This window comes from Diabrotica undecimpunctata, chromosome 2 (genome assembly GCF_040954645.1).
Source record: "Diabrotica undecimpunctata isolate CICGRU chromosome 2, icDiaUnde3, whole genome shotgun sequence".
Taxonomy (NCBI): Eukaryota; Metazoa; Arthropoda; class Insecta; order Coleoptera; family Chrysomelidae; genus Diabrotica; species Diabrotica undecimpunctata.
Window position 1 is genome coordinate 171,373,538 of NC_092804.1, and position 26,444 is coordinate 171,399,981.

Sequence of the window (26,444 nt, forward strand, 5' to 3'; positions counted from 1 at the left end):
AAGCGTAACGATGTCGCCTGAGCAAACTATGTAGAACATACTAACAAATTAATACATTGTAAATATTATTGTATATTTATATTTTTTTATAAATTGTTTGTTTATTTATTAATACTAATGATATTATAAGGGCTACTTTAAAGATAGCTGTAATCCTGCACCAAAATTTAAAAAAAAAACTAACATTTAACATTCTTTTTATTGGATATCGTCAAACTTTTTAATATAATCCGTGATCGGAGCAGTAGCCACTTTCTGTCACTTGCTGTTGTGTGGAGTAAATTACCGACTTATTTCGTATGCTCTAAACAGTCTAAATGATGACGCACGGGTAAAGAACCATGGACTTATAACTGTACAGATATTACTTCGAGTACATACCAAAGATACACTATACCAATGCTTAATTAAAGAAGTTAGATCATATAAAACTGCAGCTAAAACTTTGACATTATACTGGCAGTTCTTTCAGATTTTTGACATTGTCGCCAAAATTTTAGTGTCTAGCAAAATGAATTAGCATAATGCAGCAACTAATTCCATTTCACATAATTCGAAATTCATAATGAGTAGACATGGAACGAAACCTAAAAAACCTCAAAAGTTAATAATTCCAAAGGGTACAATCGATTTTAATGATACAGCTATTATAGAAATTCCACCAGAATATAGAAACCAGGATGTTGTTATTGCTAAAAAGTCTAGATCGTCTGTCCATTCTCGGTCCAGAATCGACGAAAGTTCTGGAATTGGATCTAGATATTCTCAGAGATCGAATTATTCCTCCCAGTAAGTACAATGATATAGTCATTACTGAAAATGTTACAAGTTATTTTCATTTCTTTAGTAGAGTGATTAGACTTTGCCTGTCCCGTCTTTACAGTGGTATTGTGACTATCTCTTTTGATTCCTTCTTACATCACTCTTGCCTTTTGCATTGTAATTGAGTGATTTTTCGATATTTCGTTTTCTTTTTTGCTTATACATTTTGGTCATTATATAAGTCTATAATTTTTATTTGATCTCTTCTTGTGCAGTCTGTAGCTCTTCTTAAAAATCTCAACTTTGCTTTCATTCTCGTGTTTTTTATCATTTATTAAACATTAGTCCAGATTATCAAGGTTTTCACCACCGATTTCCTTAAAGACTCAACGATTTCCTTAAAATTTTAACAGCAGCTTGGAAATACCTTAACAAGCAAAATCTATCCTATGACGATTTGTTCTGTTTCTCTTGGGGTGAATACCACCCCAAATCGTGGGTGAAACTTTTTATATCAAAAATAATACCACAAATAGATAGAGGGACACATTTTAAGCAAAAAATGTATAGATTTTTCTTAATGCATATCTTTTATCTTATTCGAGATTGAATTTCGTAAAAAAATCATTTTTAATCGGTTTAATCAAAATGTACTTTTCTAAAGCTTTATCTCTTTATATTTAAAGCATACAGCATATACATTATAAAAACATCCCAACACTGCTAAACCGAAATATTTTGTTTCATGGTTGACATTTGCGGCTATATTCAGCTTGTACTTTCGGTAAACTCAACACTAAATTCATATAACACACTATTTTAGGACTTACGATCCCTGGTACGATGAGGGCGTGGCTGAATCTTCTTGCCAAACGGCATTAGACGAAACAGATATTGAAAGATTAATGGAGGACTTAGAAGCCTATTATCAAGCTCAAAAAAAATTTCTTATAAAATCTTCAACGTTATTTAGAAAAAAGGCAGATGAATACCAGTAAGTTACATTATTCATCATAATCTGCCAACCTCTCGCATTCTTGTTTAGGATATAGGTCTTCTTTATCCTCTTTTCTGTGTTCTATGTTCTATGTTCTATATTCTATGTTCTATGTTCTATTGTTCTATCCTGTGCTTTCTGCATCCAATTGTCTGCTGTTTTTCGTAAGTCGTCCATCCAACTTGTTGGTGATCTACCTCGGTATCTCTTGTTTTCTTTAGTTCTCCATTCTATAAGTCTTTTAGTACACCTAATATCATTTAAACGTACCTACTGTATTTCGAGTCCATCTCCGTTTGGTTTGAGCAATCTTTTTACGACATTTGTTGTTTTGGTCCCGTCTCTTACTATCTTAGTTGGTATTATATATCTTCTTGTTATGACCCATTTTAGTCAATGATCATGTTTTGAAACCATATGTTATTACCGGCAGCATACATAGGTTGTAAATTTTTTTAATAGGTTTTTAAGCAAATCATTCCTTTTAGAATATGTTGCATCTTACATAGTATTGGGAATATTAAGCAGTTGATGAACCTCATTTTTAGAGATCATGAAATTTGAGATTTTTTCCGTATGTTTTTTCCTACGACGATTTTTGCTAGATCCCATCTACATTTTATTTCTTCCTACCTTGTGTTTGTTCTTTGTCTTTAATAAATAAAAAGAGCAGGTTAACAAGAGTTCTTGTATACTATTAGCTTCGTTCTTTCTGTGTGATTACAGTTAATAATTTCGCAAGTTTTTAATTTTTTAATCCAAAATATTTGGTATTTGTTTGATATTTTCTATTAATGTTTGCGCCTATTTTATCATTTCAGTTAATTTATGAAACTAGATGAATCTGTATGGAAAAAGACTTCTACAAAAAAAGATTTCTTCTTTTTATAGTGCGCTGGCGTATTATCTTAAGGCCAGACGTCTGTCTTTTGCGGCATACAAAAGATACCCAGTATTATTTATGCCTGTCCAGTTCTTTATGTGCAAATATTAGTGATACACAGATGGGGTTCAGAAAGGGACTAGGTACTCGAGAAGCTCTCTTCGGTTTAAATGTTCTTACACAAAGATGCCTAGACGTTAATCAGAAAGTACATGCATGTTTTATCGATTTTAAAAAAGCGTTTGACGGAGTACACCATGATAAGCTAAGAGACATTCTTGAAAGAAAGAACATAGATAATAAAGATCTGCGAATAATTCTCAATCTATATTGAAATCAGAAAGCTAACAAAGCTAACATTAAAATAGAAAATGAGATATAACAAGCAATAGAAATACGTAAATGAATACGACAGGGATTCATTTTGTCACCGCTGCTATTTAGTCTTTATAGTGAAAGCATCTACCAGGAAACCCTTTTGCAAGCAAACGAAGGAATCGTAATCAATGGAGAGGTTGTAAATAATATTCGATACGCAAACGACACTGTACTAGTTGCAAGAACAGTAGAAGAATTACAACGATTACTTACAAATATAAATATTGCCTGCAACAATTATGGCATAAGTATCAATATAAAAAAAAACCAAGTATATGGTTTTCAGTAAAAACATGACATAACCAGTACATATTAGTATAAACGGCATTCAAATTGAAAAAGTATCAAGTTACAAATACTTGGGTACTTCAATAAACGAAACTGGAGACCAAAAAAATGAAATAAAAAGACGTATCGAAATTGCCAGGGCCACTTTCATAAAGATGAGGAAATTCTTCTGCAACAGAGATATAAGTATTCCTCTACGATTAAGAATGCTAAGGGGCTACGTATTTAACACGCTATGATACGGTGTAGAGGCCTAGACTCTCAAACAGAACAACATAAAAAATATTGAAAGTTTCGAGATGTGGCGCTATCGTCGAATGCTGAAAATAAGTTGGGTTAAAAAAGTCACAAACTTTGAAGTAATGCGAAGGATAGGAAAAGACCCAGAAATTATGTCAACGATCAAACGCAGAAAACTCGAATATTTGGGTCACCTGATGAGAGGACATTAATACGCATTACTTCAAAATATAATGCAAGGAAAAATAGAAGGAAAACGGAATCCAGGCCGTAGAAGAATGTCACGTAATTTGAGAGAGTGAGTGAAAGAGAGTTTGACTGTACCACTAATGAACTCTTTAGGTCAGCTGTAAACAAGGTCAGGATAGCCTTGATGATTTCCAATCTCCGATAGGAGTGGAACAAGAAGAAGAAGAAGTTCTTTATGTCCCTTAGCCACGACATTTGTTTGCGACCTACTCCTCTCTTGCCTTCAATCTTTCCCGGGATGATTAGTTGAGGGATTGCATATTTTTTTTTCCTGTCAGAATATGGCCGAGGTATCCAATTTTTTGTACCTTGATCAAATTGAGTAGATCTCTCTCAGTATTTGCCTTTCTTAAGACTTGCTCGTTTCTCACCCTATCTGTCCATGGTATGCGGAAGATTCTTCGCAACATCCACATTTCGACACGTGTACCCACCCAGTCCACTCTTGAAACCAAATTGTGTCTCACCGCTTAGATCTTCCAGCTTTCTGAATATTCTTGTGTGAAGGAAGCGAAGAAGCACCTTAAGCAAATGGCTCATTAAACTTATCAGTCTGTGGTCTTTGCATTTTGTCGCTCTTAGGGATAATTATAAAGGTTGAATAAAGCCGAATCCGTTGGAATGTTGCTGGTGTTATATATGGCACTGAAAATTGTTACCAGCATGTCGATGTTATCATCTTCCAACATTTTTATGGCTTCCGTAGTAATTCCATCCGGTCCAGGGTCCTTGCCTAGTTTTGCTACTTTTATAGCGTACTCCACCTCGGCGCGAATAATGGGAGGGCCGGATAAATTTTCCGTGGGTAAGTTAGTAGTTGGCAGATTCGGTCTATTATCCGCAAAGAGGGACAAAGCATAGTTTGCCCAGATTTTAGCTAGTTCTTCCTGGGTATGAACGTAGTTTCCTTGATCATTCTTTAGGCGACTCTCATGGTGTTTCTTGTATATACTCGAAATTTCTTTGACCTTTTTATGTAGTCCAAAGCTGTCTCCCTTTTCTTGTAGTGATCTACAAATTTAGTAGATTTGTAAAAAGATTTACAAATTTATTTTTATTTAATGTTTTATAGATTTTAGTAAAAACCAAGAAGACATTCTTTGAAAAGAGATTTCGTTGCTTGAAAAGAGATTTTGTCAAAAATTAACAAAAAAGTTCGTAAATTACAAAAAATCTAAATGCTCAGTATAATTACAAATAAAATAACCAGTATTAAAATACTTTATTTTTAGAAATCAACAAACAGCTGCCCTCTGTGATTGTTCGCGACAACAAGGATGTTCCGGTGCTTCGCCATCAGGTTGTACTTCAGTTATTGTATTAAAAAATAAGTGTTTTGAAACCGAAGATTCTTATGCTAGTATGAACAGGTATAACTACAACAATACTTAATACAGTAAGGTCTCGTTTTATGTGGTGGATACGTTCCACAGAAAAGCACATATAAAAAAATTTCATAACACCAAGACACAAACAAAAAAGTGTCCAAAAATTAAAAGAAATAAGCTGCATGATAAATTACTTCGATTATCTGAAAGAAATTCATATAAAAGCATAAAAAAAACTGGTTTATATTCGTTTCTGTGACTATTTAGATTTATTCATATCGTGATAAACAGGAAAACAGGAGAACCTGTTTATTTTACTAGTACTGTTGTTGAAAGTAAAGTAATTATTTATGAACTTCGTCTGCAGGTGTTTCCCTAAGTTGTCTTGTTCTAAAACTTGTTTAAAATAGCTTAAGAGGGTTTTTAGACGATGATACTGTATTCGAGATACTGTATGCGAGATACAGAATTTGCGATGGCTGCTGTATCGGATTCACGGGCATGCTCGTCAGTATGAAAATAGTAGCAGTGCAGTGCGGTTATATTTTTGGATTATGGATGTAGAAGAGTGTGTTATGCTGTGGTACATATTAAATAAAAAGAAAAAGAAACTGAAAATATGACGTAATTTGTGGGTTCATCCTATTGTAGAATTAAGAGAAACCAGGGGAACGTATAATTTGCTGTATCAAGATTTATTGCAATATCCATTGAAGTTTTTTAATTATTTTCGAAGGTCTGTGAAGTCGTTTGAAGAACTTCATAAAATTTTGTTTACCTAGCCCTAAATAAAAAATGACCGTATTCCTTTCACAATAATGTAGTTTTGTATTCGTTAAATAATCAAAATTCCAATTAGCAAACTTTTAAAACTAAACTGTATACGTATGAAACAAAATACCTATGTATTTATAATAAAAACATGTTTATTTCTTACCATATTCATTTTGCTGTACTGCAGTCATGGCCTCAAAAATGGTGGAACATTTGCTTAGAATTTTCGACCCAGCACTGCTGCTTTTTATTTCTATTGCAGTAATCTGGCGATGCTGTATCCCATAGACAGGGATTTGATTGTACCAAACAAATAAATTTGTCATTAACAAATACAGCACGCTCCATTATTTAACTATATTCAGAAAACACCTTCTTTCTTTCGTTGCTCATTCACAATTATTCGACAGAAAATCGCGCGTCTATGGAATGTGGTGCAAAAGTATTCGTGTCTGAAAGCGTTCATTTCACGTAATGTTTCTTCTGTATCTGGCATACGCATTCAGTCGTCGGCGACAGGAAGGTCCGAGATACTGATTCGGTATCTCGCATATTGTATCCCTCGCGCGTTCCGTGTGAAAAGCTCCATTTGAGTCTATGTAATATCTGCGTCTCGGATACGCGTATCTCGGATACAGTATCCTCGTCTGAAAGGGGGCTAATTCTTCAATACTCTTCCAGTTTAAATCATAATGTTTTTCTATCAATTTTCTAACATCAACTGCTTTTTCTTGTTTTCTTTGTAAAGCAAATCTTTGCCTTTTAAAGCACGTTATTTATGAAGAGTGGTTTCAACATCCTATCTCCTGATGTGTTGCTACAAAGTATATAATGATGTTACTCGATCTTTATTTGCTTAATGTCAACTTGCAGTTTTTTTATCCTTTGCGATGTAAGTACAATTAGGCATTTTTTTTCACTAGTCCCAATCTTCAATAATTTTCGCTAGCTCCTTATCTGCTGTAGCACTTTCTCCTGTAATCTTGATATTATGAAATGCATTTCTTTTAATAAACCCGATTAGCCATCCTTTGTTAGCTGAAAATTTTTTACCAGCTTGGGAAGTAGAAGTTGGTGGCTCTGACTGTTTCATTACCTTATAAAACTGAAGAGCTTTTTCCTGGATTAAATAACCACTTCCAGGAATTCTTTTTTAAATGTGTTCCTTAATCCAAATTGCGATGGTTTACTTTACTGAAAGCTGGTTGTGAATGGTTAATATTTAATTATAATAGTTAATAGAGAAATTTTTGGATGAAATACCAACCGCACTTTAAAATCGCATAAAAATAATCCGCATAAAAAGGTACCTTACTTTATTCATGTTTTAGAGCTCCTCAACCTTGTAGTACTAGAGCACGAGATGCTTTTAGCGGTACAAGGATAAATGCAAGTCACCATTACGATGCAGATTTAAGGTCAGTATATGTCAATTAAGGAATGGTGTCAACCGTTACTTGATGGAAATTTATTTTATCTAGGAATAAAACACAGTAAATTGTTATTTTCTACACTTTCTTCATAAAATTTATTAAAATTAGACCATTGTTGTAACGTTCTATATATAAATATTTTTATAATTATTCTTTTATGATGGGAGAGATTTATTTTCAATTAAGAGGTTCTGCATAAATTGCTCTGAGGAGATCTAATAAGGTCGAAATCATCATACACATCTGGCGAATGTATGAGACCAAAGCCCTTTGACCGAATTCATTCGATGTTTTCGAACGTTCGATGGAAAATTTGAACTTTTAAAATTAAAAATAAACTAAAAATTAAATCGAATGAGGATATAGTTATTGCAAGTGCGTTGTATATTATAATTAGTGTGGCAGAGGCCAAAGAAGTAAAATACCTTCCCAAAAAACGACGAAAACGGCGCTGGTGGACATCATTGTTTAAAAGCAGAAGTCGGTATAGAGGAATAGACTTATTTAATGATCTAAAAGCTGACATGGAATACAGGCTTTTTCAAAATTTTTGTAGAATAAAGTTTACTGATTCTGTATGGTTATTAAATGAAATTGGTCCACAAATTGCGAAAGAAGATACAAAGTTTAGAGAAATGATAACGCCAACAGAAAGGTTAATGTTAACCCTACGATATTTAGCTACTGGTGACTCATATACAAGTTGTAAGCACTGGATTCCATAAAACTTCCTCGATATAAAGTAAGTAAGTTTTAAACAAGAAGAATTAGTCCACTTCATTATTGCAAATTAGAAAATCAAAATGAAATCCCGACGATATTCGACACTTTCTCTCAGAAGCCTACAGGCGAAACACTAAACATAGCCAAAAGAAAAGAATTCCTTCTTCAATTTTATTTTGATCCCCGCCCCGTGAGCGAACTCTAGCGAAGGCAAACACATGCGTTTGTTGGGGCGTACACACTTAACAAAGGCGTTTGGTCACAAGGCTTTGGCAGGGGAGCTGAATTTCAATTAAATCTCAAATCTCTTTCTGTTTTATTGATTTATGTATATTCGTGAGTACTAGAAACTAATTTGCCAAGGATTTTTGCCATGGTAAATCGATAAGTTATTGAATTCAAATTGTAGATTCCCTCTTTGGTCAATTCATAAATCTGTTTGCTTTGTATATTGTAGAAAACGCAGTAGATAAATATCTGAATTTGTTATTCTTATATATTAATCTAAATATCTACTATGATTGTTATTAAAATTAATTTTCACTCCAGTTGTTTCGGCAGAGTGCCTTTCTTAAGTGATGTATTTTTACTATGCGTTTACAATTTGTCGTCTTTAACGGAATAAGTTGAGGAAAGTAGAGCTGTTTGTCTCAAGTTGGACGTTCGTAATTATATCTGTATTTTTTATTTTAATAATTGCCATAGATTCTAATAAAGCCATTAAAAGAATGATTATGATTTAGAAGGTGAAGTGCATAGGTAGAATCTGTTTTTATATTATTGAAAGCACTTTTGTGTTCTGTTATACGTTTGATAACGGTTCTACCAGATTGACCGATGTAAGTTTTTGGGCAGTCACCACATATAGTCATTAAAGATTATTTCAGAACACACTAAATTTTCACCCAAAGTTTACCGTAAAAAACACAATAGAACTGGTTAATAAAATACAACATTTTCAAGTACCCAAGAACTCTAGATTAATTTCATTTGATGAAAAAATCTTTTTTCTAGTATTTCTTTTGCAAAAATTTTATTCTACTAATAAACCTTCCGATTATTACAACTGAAATTTTACATTTTCTTGAAATTTGCATAAATCAGGACTACTTTGAATTTAATAATCAAATATATACAAATAACAATGCAGAACGTATCCTGGGTAATTCTCTATGACCTTTGCTATCAGATATGTTTATAGATCACCTAAAAATAAATATTTCAAAACATCCCATATTCAGTTTTTATATTGGTGAAGATGCGTAGTAGATATACTGGTGTGATTTACATGAACTAACCTTGCAAATTGGCCAATCTTAAATTAATTCATTTCATAGTTATATTAAATTTACAATAAAAATAGAACAAAATCAATCCATATATTTTCTAGATTTAAAAATCACAAGATTTCACAACATACATGAGTTCCTCGTTTTTCATAAATCTACCCATGCTAACCCAACTATAGGTAATTCATCATCCCATCCTACACACATAAATTAGCAGCCTGCCATGGGATGTTACATGCATTTACAGAAATTTCTATGCCAAAAAATAACTTCGCGATAAAATTAAATATTTTAAGCAAACAGCAATAAACAATAGATAACAAAAAAAAATTAAACCAAAAACTGCATAAGAAAGCCCTGAAATTGGTGGTTCACCACTACAGAAATCCAAGATATCAACAAAAATAGCCAAACACATAAAAACGAAAATAATACCAGCTTTAAGAACAAACAATAACTTAAACAAATATGGTAACAAAAGCCAAATGAAAAAGCACTTACACAGTTATCTATACAAACTTATATGTGGTGACTGTCCAAAAACTTACATCGGTCAAACTGGTAGAATCTATAACAAACGTATAGAAGAACACAAAAGAGCTTTCAAAAATAGAAAAACAGATTTTACGTAAACACTTCACCTTCTAGATCATAATCATTTTTTTAATGGCCAATTTCAAATTCTTCACATTCAAAATAGAGGCTTTAAGCTATCTTTATTAGAATCTATGAAAATAAATAAATTAAAGGTCAGTGTTTTATTCTTAGGTATGCCAATTAGTACAATATTTCAAAATAAATAAAATCCAATGACATAAAATTATAAATTTTATTGATTAACTAATAAATATCGTTTATTTTTATCAATTTTTATATATGTTTAATATGAAAACAACTTTTAGTACGTCTAGAAATGTTCCAGCAGCTCCACATATCACCCAGCCTTTTAGTTTTTACTCTTACGGGGGTCCTGCTAATGAAACATTTCGCTCTCAAAATGTAACTATTCCACAAGATACTACACGGCACGATCTCAGTTATGATCTGTTTAGAGAAGGAGCAGGGAGAAGTTTTGACGAGTCCAAAAGGTATATATGCAACAGTATTATACAAAAATTTTAGGCTTGTGTTATGCTATGCTTTATGCTATTTTATACTTAATTTATATTTTATTATGCAAAAATTTTAAACGCATTGATAAGTAGTTTAGATCCATTAAAGAGCATATTTATATCTGTACCTCGGAGGTACACTATGTCAATTTTTTTCAATTTTGACATTTTTTTTACTAATAATCAACTTTTATCACTTTATTTAAGGAAATATCGAGCACAATTGTAATAATCAAATCTTGCCCAAGTACTTTCGCTTTCTACAGCATCATCAGGGGCATTTCGTCATAATGCTGTAGAAAGCGCGAAAGTACTTGGGCAAGATTTGATTATTGCAATTGTGCTCGATATTTGCCTTTAATTTTTCAAAGTTCATTTATTCGAGCATTCAACCTTACATCAATAAATGTTTTATTCTTCTACGCATGTGAATTGCCGCCGCACATATCTCTATGATGACAGATAGACTGTTAGTGATCTAATAATAGTACTTTTGGCATTTATGGTGTGTTTACAGTTGTTTTTTACTAATAATAAAAATAATGGACCAAAATTCTCGTGGGAGAAAGATTCTTGAACTTCTGAAAAGTTCTCCGAATTATTTTACTGCATTTAGAGGTAAGCTACCTTTTCTACTGATTATTTTTAAATTATTAAAAAACATAACCTCAAAAAGTTAATGTAATGATTTGATACCAATTTTCTTCTTCTAAATGTGCCTAAGAGGTGACAGACTAGAAATATTCGCAGAAGATAACAAGCTAGTGGTTCTAAACACATTTTATAAACTACCACCGAGGAGATTGTATACATGGAAGGCACCAGCAGATAAACCCCATAACGTAATTAGAAACTAGATAGATTATATATTGGTAAATAGAAGATTCAGAAACAGTTTTAAATCTGTCAAAACATATCCAGGAGCGGACATTGAATCTGACCACATACCTTTAGTGGGAGTCATGGATGTGAGACTGAAGACAATAAAGAAAAAGTCTAGACCTAACTACGACATGACAGCCCTGCAACATCCGGAAGTTAAAAAGCAAGTGGGGGAATATATTAACAATCAAGTTAAGCAACTAAAAGAAGAAAATAACATCCAACGAGAAATCAATCAATTCGAAGAAATAATTAAGAAAACTAAACAAGATCTGCTAAAACCCAACAAAGAAACAAAGAAGAAATCTTGGATGACTCCAGAAATCCTTCACTTAATGGAACGCAGAAGGTTAATTAAAGGAAATAAAGATGAATACAAAAAAATGCAGGCTTACATCAGAAGAAAAATAAGAGAAGCTAAAGAAAAAGAAGCTGTAGAGAAATGTAAAGAAATAGAAATACAGGAAGAAATGTAAAAATCATGACAATTTTAATGTACACAAAAAGGTAAAAGAAATAACGGGTACTTTTAAAAAGAGAACACAAATGAAACTCATAGACACCAATGGAAAATTAATCATTGACACCCAAGAGATGAAGGACAAATGGAGAATATACTTGGAGACACTTTTTCAAGATCAAAGAACGGATTATAGGCATCCATTTTCAGAGAGGATGACGGGCCCGGACATACTTAAATCCGAGGTAGAAGAAGCAATAAAACGGATGAAAAGCAGAAAAGCTGTAGGGCCTGATAATATCGAAGCTGAATTTTTAAAACTCTTGGAGGATGAAGGAATAAATTGGATCACGGCTGTCTTCAATAAAATATACAATACAGGAATCATCCCTGATAAATGGCTAGAATCAGAATTCATAGCGATACCTAAAAAACAGGGGGCTAAAAAGTGCGAAGAATATCGAACAATCAGCCTAATGAGCCACATGTTGAAACTGTTTCTTAGAGTCATCCATGGAAGAATTTATAAGAAGTGCGAGGAACAAATATCAGACAGACAGTTCGGCTTCATTAACGCAGTGGGTACCAGAGAGGCACTTTTCGGAGTACAGGTACTGATTCAAAGATGCAGGGACGTTAACTGCGACGTATACGCGTGCTTGATCGACTATGAAAAGGCATTTGACAGAGTTCAACATCAAAAGATGATAAACATTTTAAAAGAAGCAGACCTGGATGACAAAGACCTCAGAATAATTTCAGAACTATACTGGAATCAGACCGCATACATGAAAATTAACGGAGAAGAAACAGATCACATAAAAATACTACGCGGAGTTAGACAGGGATGTATTCTATCGCCGTTGATATTTAATATGTACTCAGAAAAAATTTTTAACGAGGCTCTTTACGGAATAGACGAAGGCATCCTTCTAAATGGTGAAAGAGTAAACAACGTTAGATATGCCAACGACACCATGGTGATAGCAGATAGTTTAGAGGGACTTCAGAGGCTAATGGACAGAATAAACGAGTACAGTCAACAGTACGGACTAAACATTAATACCCACAAAACCAAACAAATGATTGTCAGCAAGGAGAATATAAATGGGGCTCATCTATACATTAATGGGACGCAGATAGAGCGAGTAAAACAGTATTGCTACCTGGGAACTATTATAAACGAACAGTGGAGCAATGTACAGGAAATAAAGTGCCGCATAGGAAAGGCAAGAACGGTCTTTAACAAAATGAGCGCCATCTTCAAAAGTCACAACATATCCCTGGATACAAAAATGAGACATTTGAGATGCTATGTTTTCTCTGTGTTGTTGTACGGGGCGGAGGCATGGACGCTTACAGACACCACTATTAAAAAACTTGAAGCATTTGAGATGTGGCTTTATAGAAGAATGCTGAGAATATCATGGACAGCAAGGATCACGAACAAGGAAGTTCTAGAAAAAATGAAGAAGGGACCAGAGATTGTGTTTACGATCAAACGCATAAAATTGCAATATCTGGGACACGTTATGAGAAATCAGCACCGTTACTCCCTGCTGCAGTCTATATTGCAAGGTAAAGTCAAAGGTAAGCGTGGACCCGGTAGAAGGAGAATATCATGGCTGCGGAATTTAAGAACATGGTTTAAGAAAACCTCAACGGAGCTGTTTCGAGCCGCAGCGAGCAAGGTCATGATTGCCAATATGATTTCCAACATCCGAAACGGATAGGAACCAGAAGAAGAAGAAGAAATGTGCCTATCTTCTAGAGATGTTGGCGACCACATTGACCCATCTTATTCTATTCACAGCAGCTCGAAATAGATCTGTTGACGTTAGACCAGTCCACTTCCTAAGATTGGCCAGCCAGGATATACGTCTACATCCAGGGTCTCTCTTACCTCCAATCTTGCCCTGTAGAATCAACTGTAGAAGTCGGTATTTATCATTACGCATGATGTGGGCGAAGTAAGTCAATTTTCTGTTTTTTATGTGTTAATAATTTCTTTGTCTTTTCTTAGCCTCTGGAGAATAGTTATGTTACTTGTGTGGTGTATATATAAGACCCTCAACATACGTCGGTAAAACCACATTTCAAATGCCTCTAATCGTTTTATGGCATCTTCTGTAAGGCTCCAACTTTCTACTCCATAGAGGAGGACACTGAAGACGTAATATCTCGGTGGAGATCTTGGACAGTTTATTTTCTAATCGCACTGTTGCTTTTTGTTGGAGATATAAGTTTGATATCAGTCTTATATCCTTACCATCGAGTCCTGATGTTTTGATATTGAATATCCTGATGTTTGAATGTTGATTAGTTTCCCATGAGGGACTTTATCAAATGCCTTCTCGAAATCAATGAAACATGCATACACATCGCAGTTGACATTCCTGGCTCTCTTGAACACTCTTACATTAAAACTTGTAAACTAACAAGTGCTTCCCTCGTTCCGAGTCCTGCTCTGAATTCAAATTAAACTTCACTCAGGTGTTCTTCTAATTTGGTGTATATGCGCGAGTGAATGATAGTAAGGAGTATTTTAAGAACATGGCTCATCAAACTAATTATTCTATGTTCTTCACATTTTCTAGCGTTTGCTTTTTTAGGAAGTGGTATGAATATTGATAGTAGCCAGTGTTTTGGTAAGTAACCAGTCTCGTAGATGCTATTGAATAGCTTCGTAAGAGCTGTGATTTGCACCTCATCAGGTCCTGGTGATTTCCCACCTTTAATCGGCTTAGTGGCCACAGTTACTCCTTCGTTTGTTATTTCTGGGCCGTAAGGATTGTTTATTTCAGTGGGACTTCAAGCTGCATCTTCGAATAATTCTTGCATACATTCTTTCCATCTTCATGATTTATCTTTAATGGTGTCAGAATCTGGCCTTCAATGTCTACAACTATGATTGTATTGCATTGTTTTCTGGTGTTCTGTACTTCTTTAATCTTTTTATGCATATGGAAATCGTATGTTTGCGTTGTAGTGTTTCAGTTTCCGTACATTTCTCCATCAGCCATGCTTCTTTTGCTCCTTTTATCTCCTTTAGTATAGTCTTATGCAACTTTTTGTATTCGTTGTCATTTCTACCTTTTAATTTTCTTCGCCCTTTCATCATCTGCAAAATTTTATCTGTCATCCATTCTTGCTTTGTTTTTATTTTAGATATTCATGCGAAATTGTGGTAATATATGTCTTCATTTCGTTCCACTGTTCTTCTATGCCTCTAGTAGTATCTTCAACTATTTTCGCAAAATTCCTATTAATCTCTGTTTTAACTTTTTTCTGGATATCATTTTCTTTTAATAGTCTTATATCTATCTTGGCCCTCATTTTCTTATGAATTATTTTGAGTTGTATGTTGACATTTGCAACCAATAGACTATGATCTAAGAAGACATGCGCCTGGATATGTTTTTGTTGTGGTGATAGATATCAATCTTAGACTAGCAATATTATAAGCCTAGTTTTATTTCAGAATCAAATAATACACCAAGCAATGATGTTTTAAATGAAGAGCATATTATTAGAGATGCCTTGAGTTTTGATGAGGAAAATGAGTCTTATATAGACAAAAGTTATGATGAACTACTCGTGGTGGAAATAAAATCGGATCTGCATTACTAAAATGGGCAGATGCCGTTATTCCTGGCAGTGAAATAGAAGAAATCATACTAGGTATGGTCAGTACGGCTAGAATAAAAATGTTGGCATTATTATGTGTTTCTTTAGATACTCAATAAGTATCTTCAAGTAAAAATCATCACTCAGACTTTTATTCAATCTTTGTATGAGCCTCGGAAGAAATATCAGTTCGATTTTCAACAATATCGTCAGGATTTGTTGTTTCATTAAATGAAAATCAGTAACCAAAATGTTTGTAATAAAAATTATCCAATAAAATAGAGTTGCTATATAACTATATTAGCAAAGTACACACAAGGACTCACAATCAAATTCACTAGGAAACTAAGTTCCTGTAACTGGGCTGTATACCACGTATCACAAAAATTTTTTGTTTCAAATCCTTTATAAAAGGTATATAATAAAATACTGTGTTTTATTATATACCTTTTATAAAGGATTTGAAATAAAAAATTTTCACAAGCAAATGTTATTACTGTTTTATATGGGTATACTTTACTAACATAAACAACTTTTCTAATTAAAAAAACACTGTTACGATTCGAAATATCTAAGAAAAACAAACTACAAACTTCTATGATGTATAACTACCAAAGTAAATCTCTGGTAAATATCTTTAACGAAATTAATAAAAACCAAATTGTATACAACAGAATGAAAGTTCCTATTTACGAAATTTACATTATATTAGAAAATACAACCAAACGATACAGACATTTTAATATACAAATTACAAATCATAAAACAACTGTTTCTATTTTCCTTTTTTACCTAGTTTATACATTTTAAAGACAGGTTCGTTATCGACTAATCACAAAAAGCAGTAATTTTAGACGTCCAACCTTCTAAATATTTTTTGAACCAAATACTTGAATGAATCACATACTTAGATTTAATTAGTTGACAACAAAATATAATATAGAAAACATTATAGACGATATCAGATAGTAATTGGTCAAGTAAATAACCAATTACCTGCTGTTATTGACTCATTTAAATGAAATAGGTGGATCATTTTTAATGAATCGTTATCACTCAGAAGTTTTTACTAAAGGATCACACCCACATGGAGGCGGGCACTGTCCATGCGCTGATAGAGCGAAAGAGGAAAAACTTAACAAAACGTCTATTTTAACGCCCTAGGACTGGCAGCAGTTAGTCAGACAAACATCAATGAAATATACCGTACATAATATGAAAATAGAAAATTTTAAAAATTTTGGATTTTTGTATGATGTCAAAACATCTCAAAATCCACCTTTGATTATTATAAAAAGAGACATTAACAAAAAACAAGTTCTTCTGTAAAACTGTGTTTAACTGCAAGTAAAACAAAACAGCATGGGAACTCTGTAAAAAGTAATTTTCATGATGAAAACCAGAAGATTGACCTTGTTAGGTTTCGAAGGCGACACCTTACATTGCCAAAAGATTTGCAACTGGTATCACAAAGTCCAATACCTATATCACAGCAGTAGTATAATGATGTATTGGTATTAATACAATTTGCCAACTTAAAGCATACTGGTAATACTTATAGTGACTATCGAGAAGGAGACTTACTTGAGGATCACCAAGTCGTTTGTACGTAAAATGCCAAGTACGTAAGTACGTAATTTTGGTTAAATACATATATGTATTATTTTTGTATTTGTAAAGGTGAAATGTATGGTTAAATAAATTTTGTAAGTTATTGAATACCCCAAACTAAGTCTTACACTACAATAATTTTATTAGAGGGATACAATACCATGGCCATTAAAACGGTTAAAAAACACATCAAAAAATTTGTTTTTTAATTATAGCAAATTCATTATGTAAATAATAATATATAGAATGTTATATTAAAATATTGTTTCAATATATTAATAAATAGCTGCAGCAATAACACTTTTTGGTGAAAAAAAATTAAAACGCTCTCCTGTAAAGTTATGAAAGTGGATATAGTGTTGTATCCTTCCGAGGTAGAGATATAAAGGACTCAGTAGAGGTCTTATTAGTTAGAGGACAAATTAGGAATATTATAAGTTAGTTTAGTAACTAACGTTAACTTACTAGCTCATACTGCCCTTTTTACGTCTTCCAACCAACTGTTCTGAAAATGGTTTTTGCGGTATGTCAAGTAAATAGTTGTATTAAATAGCTAAGAGTTTATATCTATCAAACGTTTATTTTAACAGTGCTTTTTAGGATGAAATAAGTTAAATACAAATTTATTAGTGATGGATTCGACCGTTACTTTACGAAAATTCATTTTATCTAACAATAAAACACTGAAAACTTTTGTTTAAAACACTTCCGCAAAATTTATTATAATATCTTATCACTACAGCAGTTCCCGCAGAGTGCCTTTCTCAAGTGATCTATTTTTGGCATGCTTTTACACTTTATAGTCTTTAACTGACTAAGTTGAGAAGGGGGAAATGTTTGCCTCAAGTTGGTCATTTAAAATTGTGTCAATTTGTGTCAAATTGTGTCATCAATTTTTTAATTAGTTAATTTCCATAGATTCTAATATGTTCTTTTATGTTCTGCTATACGTTTGATAAAAGTTCTACCAGTTTGACCGATGTAAGTTTTTGGGCAGTCGCCACATTTAAGTTTGTATACACCCCTGTGTACAGCTCTTGTTGTTTGTAATATATTTGCCCAAGTTGTTTTTTGTTCTAAAAGCTGGTGGTGTTACTCCTTTCTTTTTTATCTGTGGCTATTTTTGTTGATATCTTACCTGTATACTGGCAGTATACAGGCAAGTATACTGGGGTACTGGGGTAATTTTTAATTTAAAATTTTGTTATGAACAAACATACATAACACAAAATAGATTTTATTTTGCCAAAATTGGCTGTATATTTATCCTGCTTCCTCAAAAAGTCGTGTTACTATTAGAAAAGCTGCAAATCCTTAGGATGCTGGTCCAAATATATTTATATGTCTGAAAATTTTATTGTTTGTTTCATTTTTAGTGGTCCAATAACTAGTTCACAGACAAGATTCGATGCCACAATTCCTGGGAAACCAATTCTACGAAGAAATCATGCAAACAGTAGCGGGGTAGCCGACATGAGTACAGGAAATTTTTCTTTTGGACAAATGGATGCCAGCACCTCAAGAGATCATCAAACTTTTCAAAAGTAATTGGGTGTGTATATGCTAGAAAATAGACTTGACGGCTTGGTCCAGTAATATATATATATATTTATATATATATATATATATATATATATATATATATATATATATATATATATATATATATATATACCCTCTTGTGTAGGTGGGGTCCGTGTATCAGTTTACAAATGATAAAAAATGTGATTTTTCGAAAAACTGAATATTTTTAAACAGCTATATCTTCAAATCTACCTTTAATGATGACTTTTAATTTGCCAATGCTTGTTTCAAAATTATTTAAAAATCATTTAATATACAATTTTTATAAGTCATTACAATTTTTTTTCCTCGTTTGGTTGAATTTTGACAATTAATTTCAAATCATAAAATAAAATATCTTATAAAATCATTAAATAATGCGGTTTCGTGAATTATTTCATCAGAAAGTTGACATTATACCGAAAAAAAATGAGATCTTGTGAATTAAAATCGGTCCGACGGGCTCAGAGGTATAGCTCTTCAAATACAAGGTAAAAGAGCTCAAGTCCAATTTTTAGACGGTCAAAAAATATAGTTAAAGGCACTGACCAAGAAATTCGATAAGGAGACATGGTTGTATACATATATAGCTGCCTGTACCTAAATTGTTATCAATTTAAAATTGTCGGGAAAAAGTACTATCAGTTTACAAATGATAAAAAATGCGATTTTCGAAAAACTGGCTATTTTTAAAAGGCTGTATGGGCAATCGAAGTCATCTACCAGAATTAAGTAAAAAGCTGCAAGTTTGTGGTGACTTAGAAATTCTATGTAGCAATTCGGGTTTATTAGGTGTCAAATGGAAGGATACTAAAGAAATCGTTGTATTTAGTAATTGTCACGAAGCTGTTATAGTCGGAAGAAAAATAAAAGACGGATCAAAAACAAAAAAGGTTTCTTGTTCACTGTCAGTTTTATTTTACAATCAAAATATGGACGGAATCGATCTTACAGATCAGCTGTGTGGGTTCTACGATATAGACAGAAAATCGACTAAATGGTGTAAGAAGATATGTTATAAACTACTTCTGACATCAGTGGTGAACTCTTGTATACTTTATAAAGAAATATACGTCTGCAATTTATTGTGCCATTAGCCAAGCAGCTAATCAGCTATGGCAGACAAAATACTTACGTAAACAGACGCAGATTATTTGGTAGACCATCAAAAACTACGATGTCAGTAGTTGGAGAGCATTAGACCACTGAAGAGAGAACTCGACGAAGATGCCTCCGATGTGACAAAATGAAAAAATAAAAAAGAGCAAAGGTGCCTTGCTGTCAGTGTAACATTGCGTTATCTATGGATTGTTTTAAGATATTTCATACATGATAAATACTGTTATTTAATATGATTGTCTACAATAATAACGTTTTTGTGTTTCCTACTTTAATTGAGTTTTGCAACTACTGGGACATACTTATAACCTGGAGGACATATATGCCCCATGGTGATAATTAACCAAAATATAGCTCAATAAATATAACAAATGGTGCAAATCGTATAAAAATGCCATTTAGAGCCTTAATAACCCAAAAAAGTTCCATGTTTATAAAAATTAAAAAATCTAGGAGAAAGGGTAAAAATTCAATAAATATGTTTTAGGCCTTCATCGAAATTTGCAACACTTATGGCAGATGATGACATTAGGGCTCTCAGAAATGAGTCCGAAACTGCCAGAAAAAATTTAGATGACATATCCGATCAATGCGATGATATTAACTGTCCTGCTAAGAACCAGGATCAAAAATGAGGATAAAACTACCTGAAGGTTTAGATATATTTCCACATGTTTTATGCCATTTAAATGAATATTTATAAAAATAAAATAAAGATATTATCATGTGAAGTATCTAAATTTTTTTCAGTTTTTTAATGTGGGCAAATTAATAAGTTTTAAGATCTCTAAATAACGACCAATTTCATTATTAAGGTACGTTTTTACCGGGGCGTCTTTTGCGATTATCGTTGAGCGATCGTCGCTGAGCAATGATCGATAAGTGATGATCGCAAGCGGAGTGTTTCTTTTTACTGAAGCGATGATTTGATTAGTGAGTCGTCCGTTGTCTAGTGAACAAGTGGTTTTATTGCAAGGATGAGCATATGTAAAAGAAAACAATTCTTGTTAAAATACCTGCTAGCAGAAGCAATAGAGGATGAAGAAATGTTAAGTGTTCCAAGTTTAGAAAACATGCAATATTTAAAAGAAGACAGAAGGATACTTCAAAATTTTGATAAACTACTATTTATTAGGAGATAATATTAAGTTTCCACAGTTCTTCCATTTGAATGAACTTCAGTTTGATTTTGTGTTTAAGTTTAGTAAATCAGGATAAGAAAAAGTCGTCTACAAACTGTATTCCATATCCAGTGTCTCCAGAAGAAAATCTCTCAAATAAAAAACTCTCAAAATCACATACATAAGCCACTATGATCGCTCAGCGTTTCCGACTGTGTCTACTCTGGGACCAGTCGCCAACTATCGAAGCTATAATAGCAGCTCCAGTGACAGACAGTCAAAAAGGCGCCGTAACAGACCACAGTCCTTTAATTCGCGTTTATGCAAGTAGTTTTTAATATCACATTAAAATTAATGCTTGTTGTTCCATAGCCAGCAAATTTTTAGGTAAATATTATTTTGTTTTGCATTAAACCACAATTGGTTGTAATAAAAATTACATTTTACATGTGCTTTCACGTTTCGATTTCAAACCCGGAAATCGTTTTCAAGAAAAAAATTTAAAATTAAGGAATTATAACTTTCATCGTTTTACTTTTCTATTTTTCTCTTTTTGCTTTTGTATATCTTCTGGAGATTGGGTGTTCATACTTTTCATATATAAAATTTTCTTTTCTTCAATTTTTTTTTTGGTTTCTTCGTTTATTTTTACTTTGTGTTGGGTAGTTCTTGCAGACTCTTTTATACTGTGTTTTACGTGATGAAGCCTTTGACAATTCTGAAACCTTAGTTCCGTAATTTTTGGTCAAGTTTCCTATTATAATTTCCTTATACATTGGTCTTGCACTAACTAAATTGAAATTAATTTCTTCTTCTTTCCCTTCATTTTCTATTTGGCGTTCCCCCTTCTTTTTAGCTTGGGTGTTCAACGTGTAATGGAGGCACCACATTCGCTATGTGTTATTTGTTATGCGACTTCAGAATACGGTCTCAAAATCATAATTTTTGCGATGTCTAAGAACATGGCAATAGCTGGGACACGATTTTTCCATAAATATATACATAAGGAAACTTAGATCCCAAATAGATCATATAATCATCGATGCAAGACACTGCTCTAAATTATTAGATGTTAGGTCTTTTAGAGGAGCAAACATAGATAGTGATCATTATCTAGTTAAAGCACGAGTTAAAGAGAGAATATCCAATTTAAAAAAGGAGATCGGGAAAAGGAGTGAAAAAATTAATATTAATAAACTAAAAGATCCCGACATTGCAAATGTATAACGGACAGCAAATAGAAGATCAAATGACAGAAAACTTAGAAGAAGAAGAAGACATTAACCAACTATGGACAAATATACGAGATATTGTGTTACAGAAATCGGTTGAAATATGGCAAAACCAAGTCAGAAAAAAGAAATAATTGGTTTGATCATGAGTGCGAAATGACCACAAATATAAAGAACGCAGAATATCAAAAAACCATCGAAGCAGGTTGTACACGGAGAAAAAAAGTAGAGTATAGACGTCTTAGAAGAGAGGAGAACACTCGGATAGAACACTCTCAATGAGATACGAAATTTATTCGATAAAAATGAAAAGAGGAAATACTACAAATCCTTAAATAACAGCCGTCGAGAATTTAAACCACCATTAAAAATTTGTAAAGACACTAACACGATAAAAACTCAGTTGTTAACAGATGGGCACAACATTTTAGCTAACATCTAGATATAAACGATATTAACGGAGGTTACAACATAGACAATCAACAAAATTTACAACGTCAACTACACAGTGAAGAACCAATAATAAAAAAAGTGTCAAATGCCATATTAAAACTCAAAGACAATAAAGCCCCAGGAATCGATGAAATCTTCTCGGAAATGTATAAATAAGTGGTGATGCACCCGAATGAAACTTTTTGCAAGAATCCATAAACTATTCTGTATTTATATGGCAGAACGAATTGGTACCAGAAGAGTGGTCAAAGGGAATAATATGTCCGTTGCATCTGTTAGCATCTGCGTATAAAATCTTCGGCAATGTATGGTTAGACAGACTTAAAAATTTTATAAAGGATATTGTTGGTCAATATCAATTTGGATATACTGCTGGAAAGTCAACTACACGTCAAATTCAAGCATATAAACAGATGCTAGAAAAGTCACTTGAATATATAATAGATACACACCATCTCTTCGTCGACTTCAAAGCAGCCTATGACAGTGTAAAAAGAACTTAAGTAAGTTAGTTAAATTGACCTAACTAACAATGCAAAATGTAAGCTTATGCGTTAGAATTGAAGGAGAAAATTCTACGTTCTTTGACATTAATATTGGTCTAAGACAGGAGGACGTACTGGAGTGTCTCCCCTTTAATATTGCCTTGGAAAAAGAAATAAGACAATTAAATATTATAATGAATGGAACTATTTTAATAGATCGACGCAAATTCTCGCATTCGCTGTAAATATAGTTATAGTGGGCAGAAGTATGAGAGACATGGTGCAGTGTTTTAAAAGGCTTGCGGACGCAGCAAGTAAATTAGGACATGTGGTAAACAAGGAAAAAACCAAATATATGTTGGTTTCCAAGAACCCCCGAAATATCCAACAGAGAATTCAAATTACCAACCATACCTTTGAGCAAGTAAAAGAATTCACATATCCTGGATCGCTAGTAAACAGAACTATTCACGGTCTCCAGAAACATTTAAAATATATAAAACGTGCAGTAAAGCTCAATATATACAAGTCCTTAATAAGAATGGTTTTGATATATGGGGCTGAAACGTGGATCTTATCTCAAAATAATGGTATTTTTGAGAAAAAAATTCATAGAAAGATTTTTGGGGCCGTAAATGAAAATATGCGTCGAAGATACAACTTTGAACTATATATGTTATACACCGATCCAGATATTGTGAAATTCGTTAAAGTGAGGAGACCTAGATGGGCTGGACACATTGCTAGGATGTCAGGTCACGAATATACGAAGAGATTAACATTTTCAAAACCAGAGGGCACAATAAGTAGAGGACGACCACGAAGGAGATGGATTGATGATGTGAAAGAAGACCTACAGATTCTAAGAGTCAGAAGATGAAGGAAAGTTGCCAGGAATCGACAGGAGTGGCGACTTCTTCAGCTGATATTTCTCGTTGTTTGATATACGTGTATTTATGTATGTCTTTACATCTGAAGAAGCCGTTTGCAATTTTCAGCTTCTTTATTTCTCACAGCTTAATTAGTCTTTCCCCATTATCATTTGTCACGTCTTCTCCAAAACGGTCTATTGTGCTATCACTTTGTCGTTTCCCTCTTCTTCCATTTAAGTCCCTACTATTATTATTTCTTGTGTTGGTCTCACTTTTCGATCTCTTCTTGTGAGATGTCCATGAACTGACCCTTTTCTACTACCGGATTGTCATCAGTAGGGCCTTATGCTCCCAATATCACGGTTTGCCTGTCATATATTCTCATAGTAAGTTTTACTAATCGTTCATTTATAGATTCCCATGGGTGTATTGTTTTTACAGAAATGGAAATAATGAGTACAATTAAGATAAGAAAGTTGCAATATCTGGATCATGTGGTGAGAGGAAATAAATATTTGTTGTAACAACTAATAATACAGGGTAAAATACAAGAAAAGAAGAATAATGGAAGAAGGTGCATTTTCTGGTTAAATAATTCGAGCAAATGGTATAATTCCAGCTCTGATTTATTCAACGCTGCAGTAACAAAAGATAAAATACCCGTGAGGATAACCAATCTCCTAGCATACGACGGTAGCTAAAGAAGACATGTTACAATAATTACCAGTTAGACAACGTTTCTGTTCACTTCAAGTCTTTACAAGTTTCCCTGCTGAGTGTTAAACCACGAAATACACATAGGAGAATGCTGAGACTTGAATTGGAAAGAAATTCAACTGTCTTTGAGTGGCGAACACTGCATATTATTTAAAATGATTTTGAATTTTGTTCGTTGTTGTTATTGTTTTTTGTTTATTTGAATATTAGGATCAACATTTCTATATATTTTTTAGATGTTATGGCCCTTTGTTAAACTCTAAGTCCCTTTTTGCACTTAAGTCAGAAGAATTACGACAAAAACTGTTGATATTAAATAAAAACAACCCAGATCAGTTAAGTATATATTAAACTTAATAGATATGTAAATAAAAGTAATATTATGTACCCTTTGTTGAAACTGCTAATAATTTTATTTATTACTTATTATTATTAATGCAGTTCCATTTAAAACAAACTGGCATATAAGCCGAAATACTCTTTGACTCTGACTCTTAATTTTGAAAGCTTTACACTGACACATTTTTGATTTTTGAAATTTAAAGTTTTGTCTGCCGTTAATTTGTAAAAGACATCAGTTTCATCGTCATTGAAGATATCTTCATCCTTGTATGGTTGTCTTAGTTGTGGCCATGTGTTTTGTTATCAATCACCTGTCACGTTCTAGTCGACACATTTTGCCTCTCCAACAATTTTCGCGAAGGAAATTGAATGCCGGGCGTTAAACCGATCTTTAAACCGTTAAACCGGTTAGAGCATGTGAAATATTCACCAAACAGTACTTTCCTGTAGCTTTCTCCTTTAAAAGTGGCCCGGACACAGGAATATCAGAACTGCGACACTGCTTGAACCATTTCAGTAGAGCTGAATCTACATAACCACGAATTTACTTCCTAATCTTTTTAATATTTCTCCCTCCTCATTAAAGGCTTTTAAAATTGTGTCCTTGTTTTTTAGATCCTTGAGCTGACAGTCGAATTAACAAGTCCAAATTGCCGACATATATCAGCAATTTTTCTACCACTTTCAGATGCTCTTATGACACTTATTAACTATCTTTAATAGGCAAAGCCTTCCTTTTGATACTACAACTTGCCATATCAAAAAATAAAAAGTTAATTACTAAATTAAAATCTAAAAACAAAACGAGCCGAACACAATTTCATGGTAGCCAACATTTCTTAAACTGACTGTTCTGAAACAGAAAATTTGACTGTTAGGATGGCACTGATAAATGAGAAATCATAGAATTGTCAAGGTCGCATAACTGTACAAAGAAGGGATAATCTGGCTTTCTCACATTCTTGTAAGGAACAATGCCGCAAAGTTGGAAACGCATTGGACTTTATTTTTCATAAAATAAAAAACCACTTTTTTAAAAATTAAATGACGCTATAGACGAGGCGAGGCTTACTTTATTGTTAGCCGATAAAATTGGGTTTTTAATAATGTTATCGAATAGTTTTTGGCGGGATCTATTAAAAATTGACGTTACAACCGAGATGACGTAACTACCGAGGCCGTAATATCCAAGTTCCACTGTAGTTCTATTTTCATGTTTATCAATATCTTTTCCTAATATCCTAATACATGGAAAATAGAATTTAACGTGGATTTAAAATCTCTGAGGGCGATATGTTGATAGTTTTTCGTTTAAAAGATACAAAAATCAATATATTTTTCTTTTTTAGTTACTACGACGATCTCTTGAAGTGCAAGGCGTTATTTCTAGAAAAATCCGAAAGTTTGAGAAGATTGTTGAAAAAATTTGAAACCGAACCTTCAGTATTGTCGTGCTGTTCATATGAAATTGGTTTAACTTATTATAAGTAATTAACAACACATT

At 33.0% G+C, this 26,444-nt stretch overlaps 1 protein-coding gene across 6 annotated transcripts; it reads left to right on the top strand.

The window, feature by feature from the left end:
* Positions 1 to 235: 235 nt before the first annotated feature.
* On the top strand, positions 236 to 26,444 carry LOC140433566 (uncharacterized). Of its 6 annotated transcripts, none has more exons than XM_072521546.1 (8): positions 236 to 789; positions 1,586 to 1,756; positions 5,030 to 5,167; positions 7,231 to 7,317; positions 10,247 to 10,432; positions 18,413 to 18,580; positions 24,835 to 24,933; positions 26,290 to 26,444. In XM_072521546.1, exons 1-8 carry the CDS (start codon positions 566 to 568, stop codon positions 26,429 to 26,431), a joined length of 1,215 nt encoding a protein of 404 aa, XP_072377647.1. In that variant the 5' UTR covers positions 236 to 565; the 3' UTR covers positions 26,432 to 26,444. The 6 variants fall into 6 exon arrangements, 5 of the variants coding, with proteins under 5 accessions (XP_072377647.1, XP_072377649.1, XP_072377648.1 ...); XR_011950010.1 differs by having other exon boundaries at positions 242 to 789; positions 18,413 to 18,588; positions 26,290 to 26,326; XM_072521548.1 differs by lacking the exon at positions 24,835 to 24,933 and having other exon boundaries at positions 237 to 789.

Bases quoted from the DNA above. Each gene is read 5' to 3' on its own strand.
- LOC140433566 (XM_072521546.1), top strand. From the start codon at position 566: ATGAGTAGACATGGAACGAAACCTAAAAAACCTCAAAAGTTAATAATT. The intron at 790-1,585 runs GTAAGTACAATG...ACACTATTTTAG, and splicing joins AGATCGAATTATTCCTCCCA to GACTTACGATCCCTGGTACG. The intron at 1,757-5,029 runs GTAAGTTACATT...CTTTATTTTTAG, and splicing joins AAAAAGGCAGATGAATACCA to AAATCAACAAACAGCTGCCC.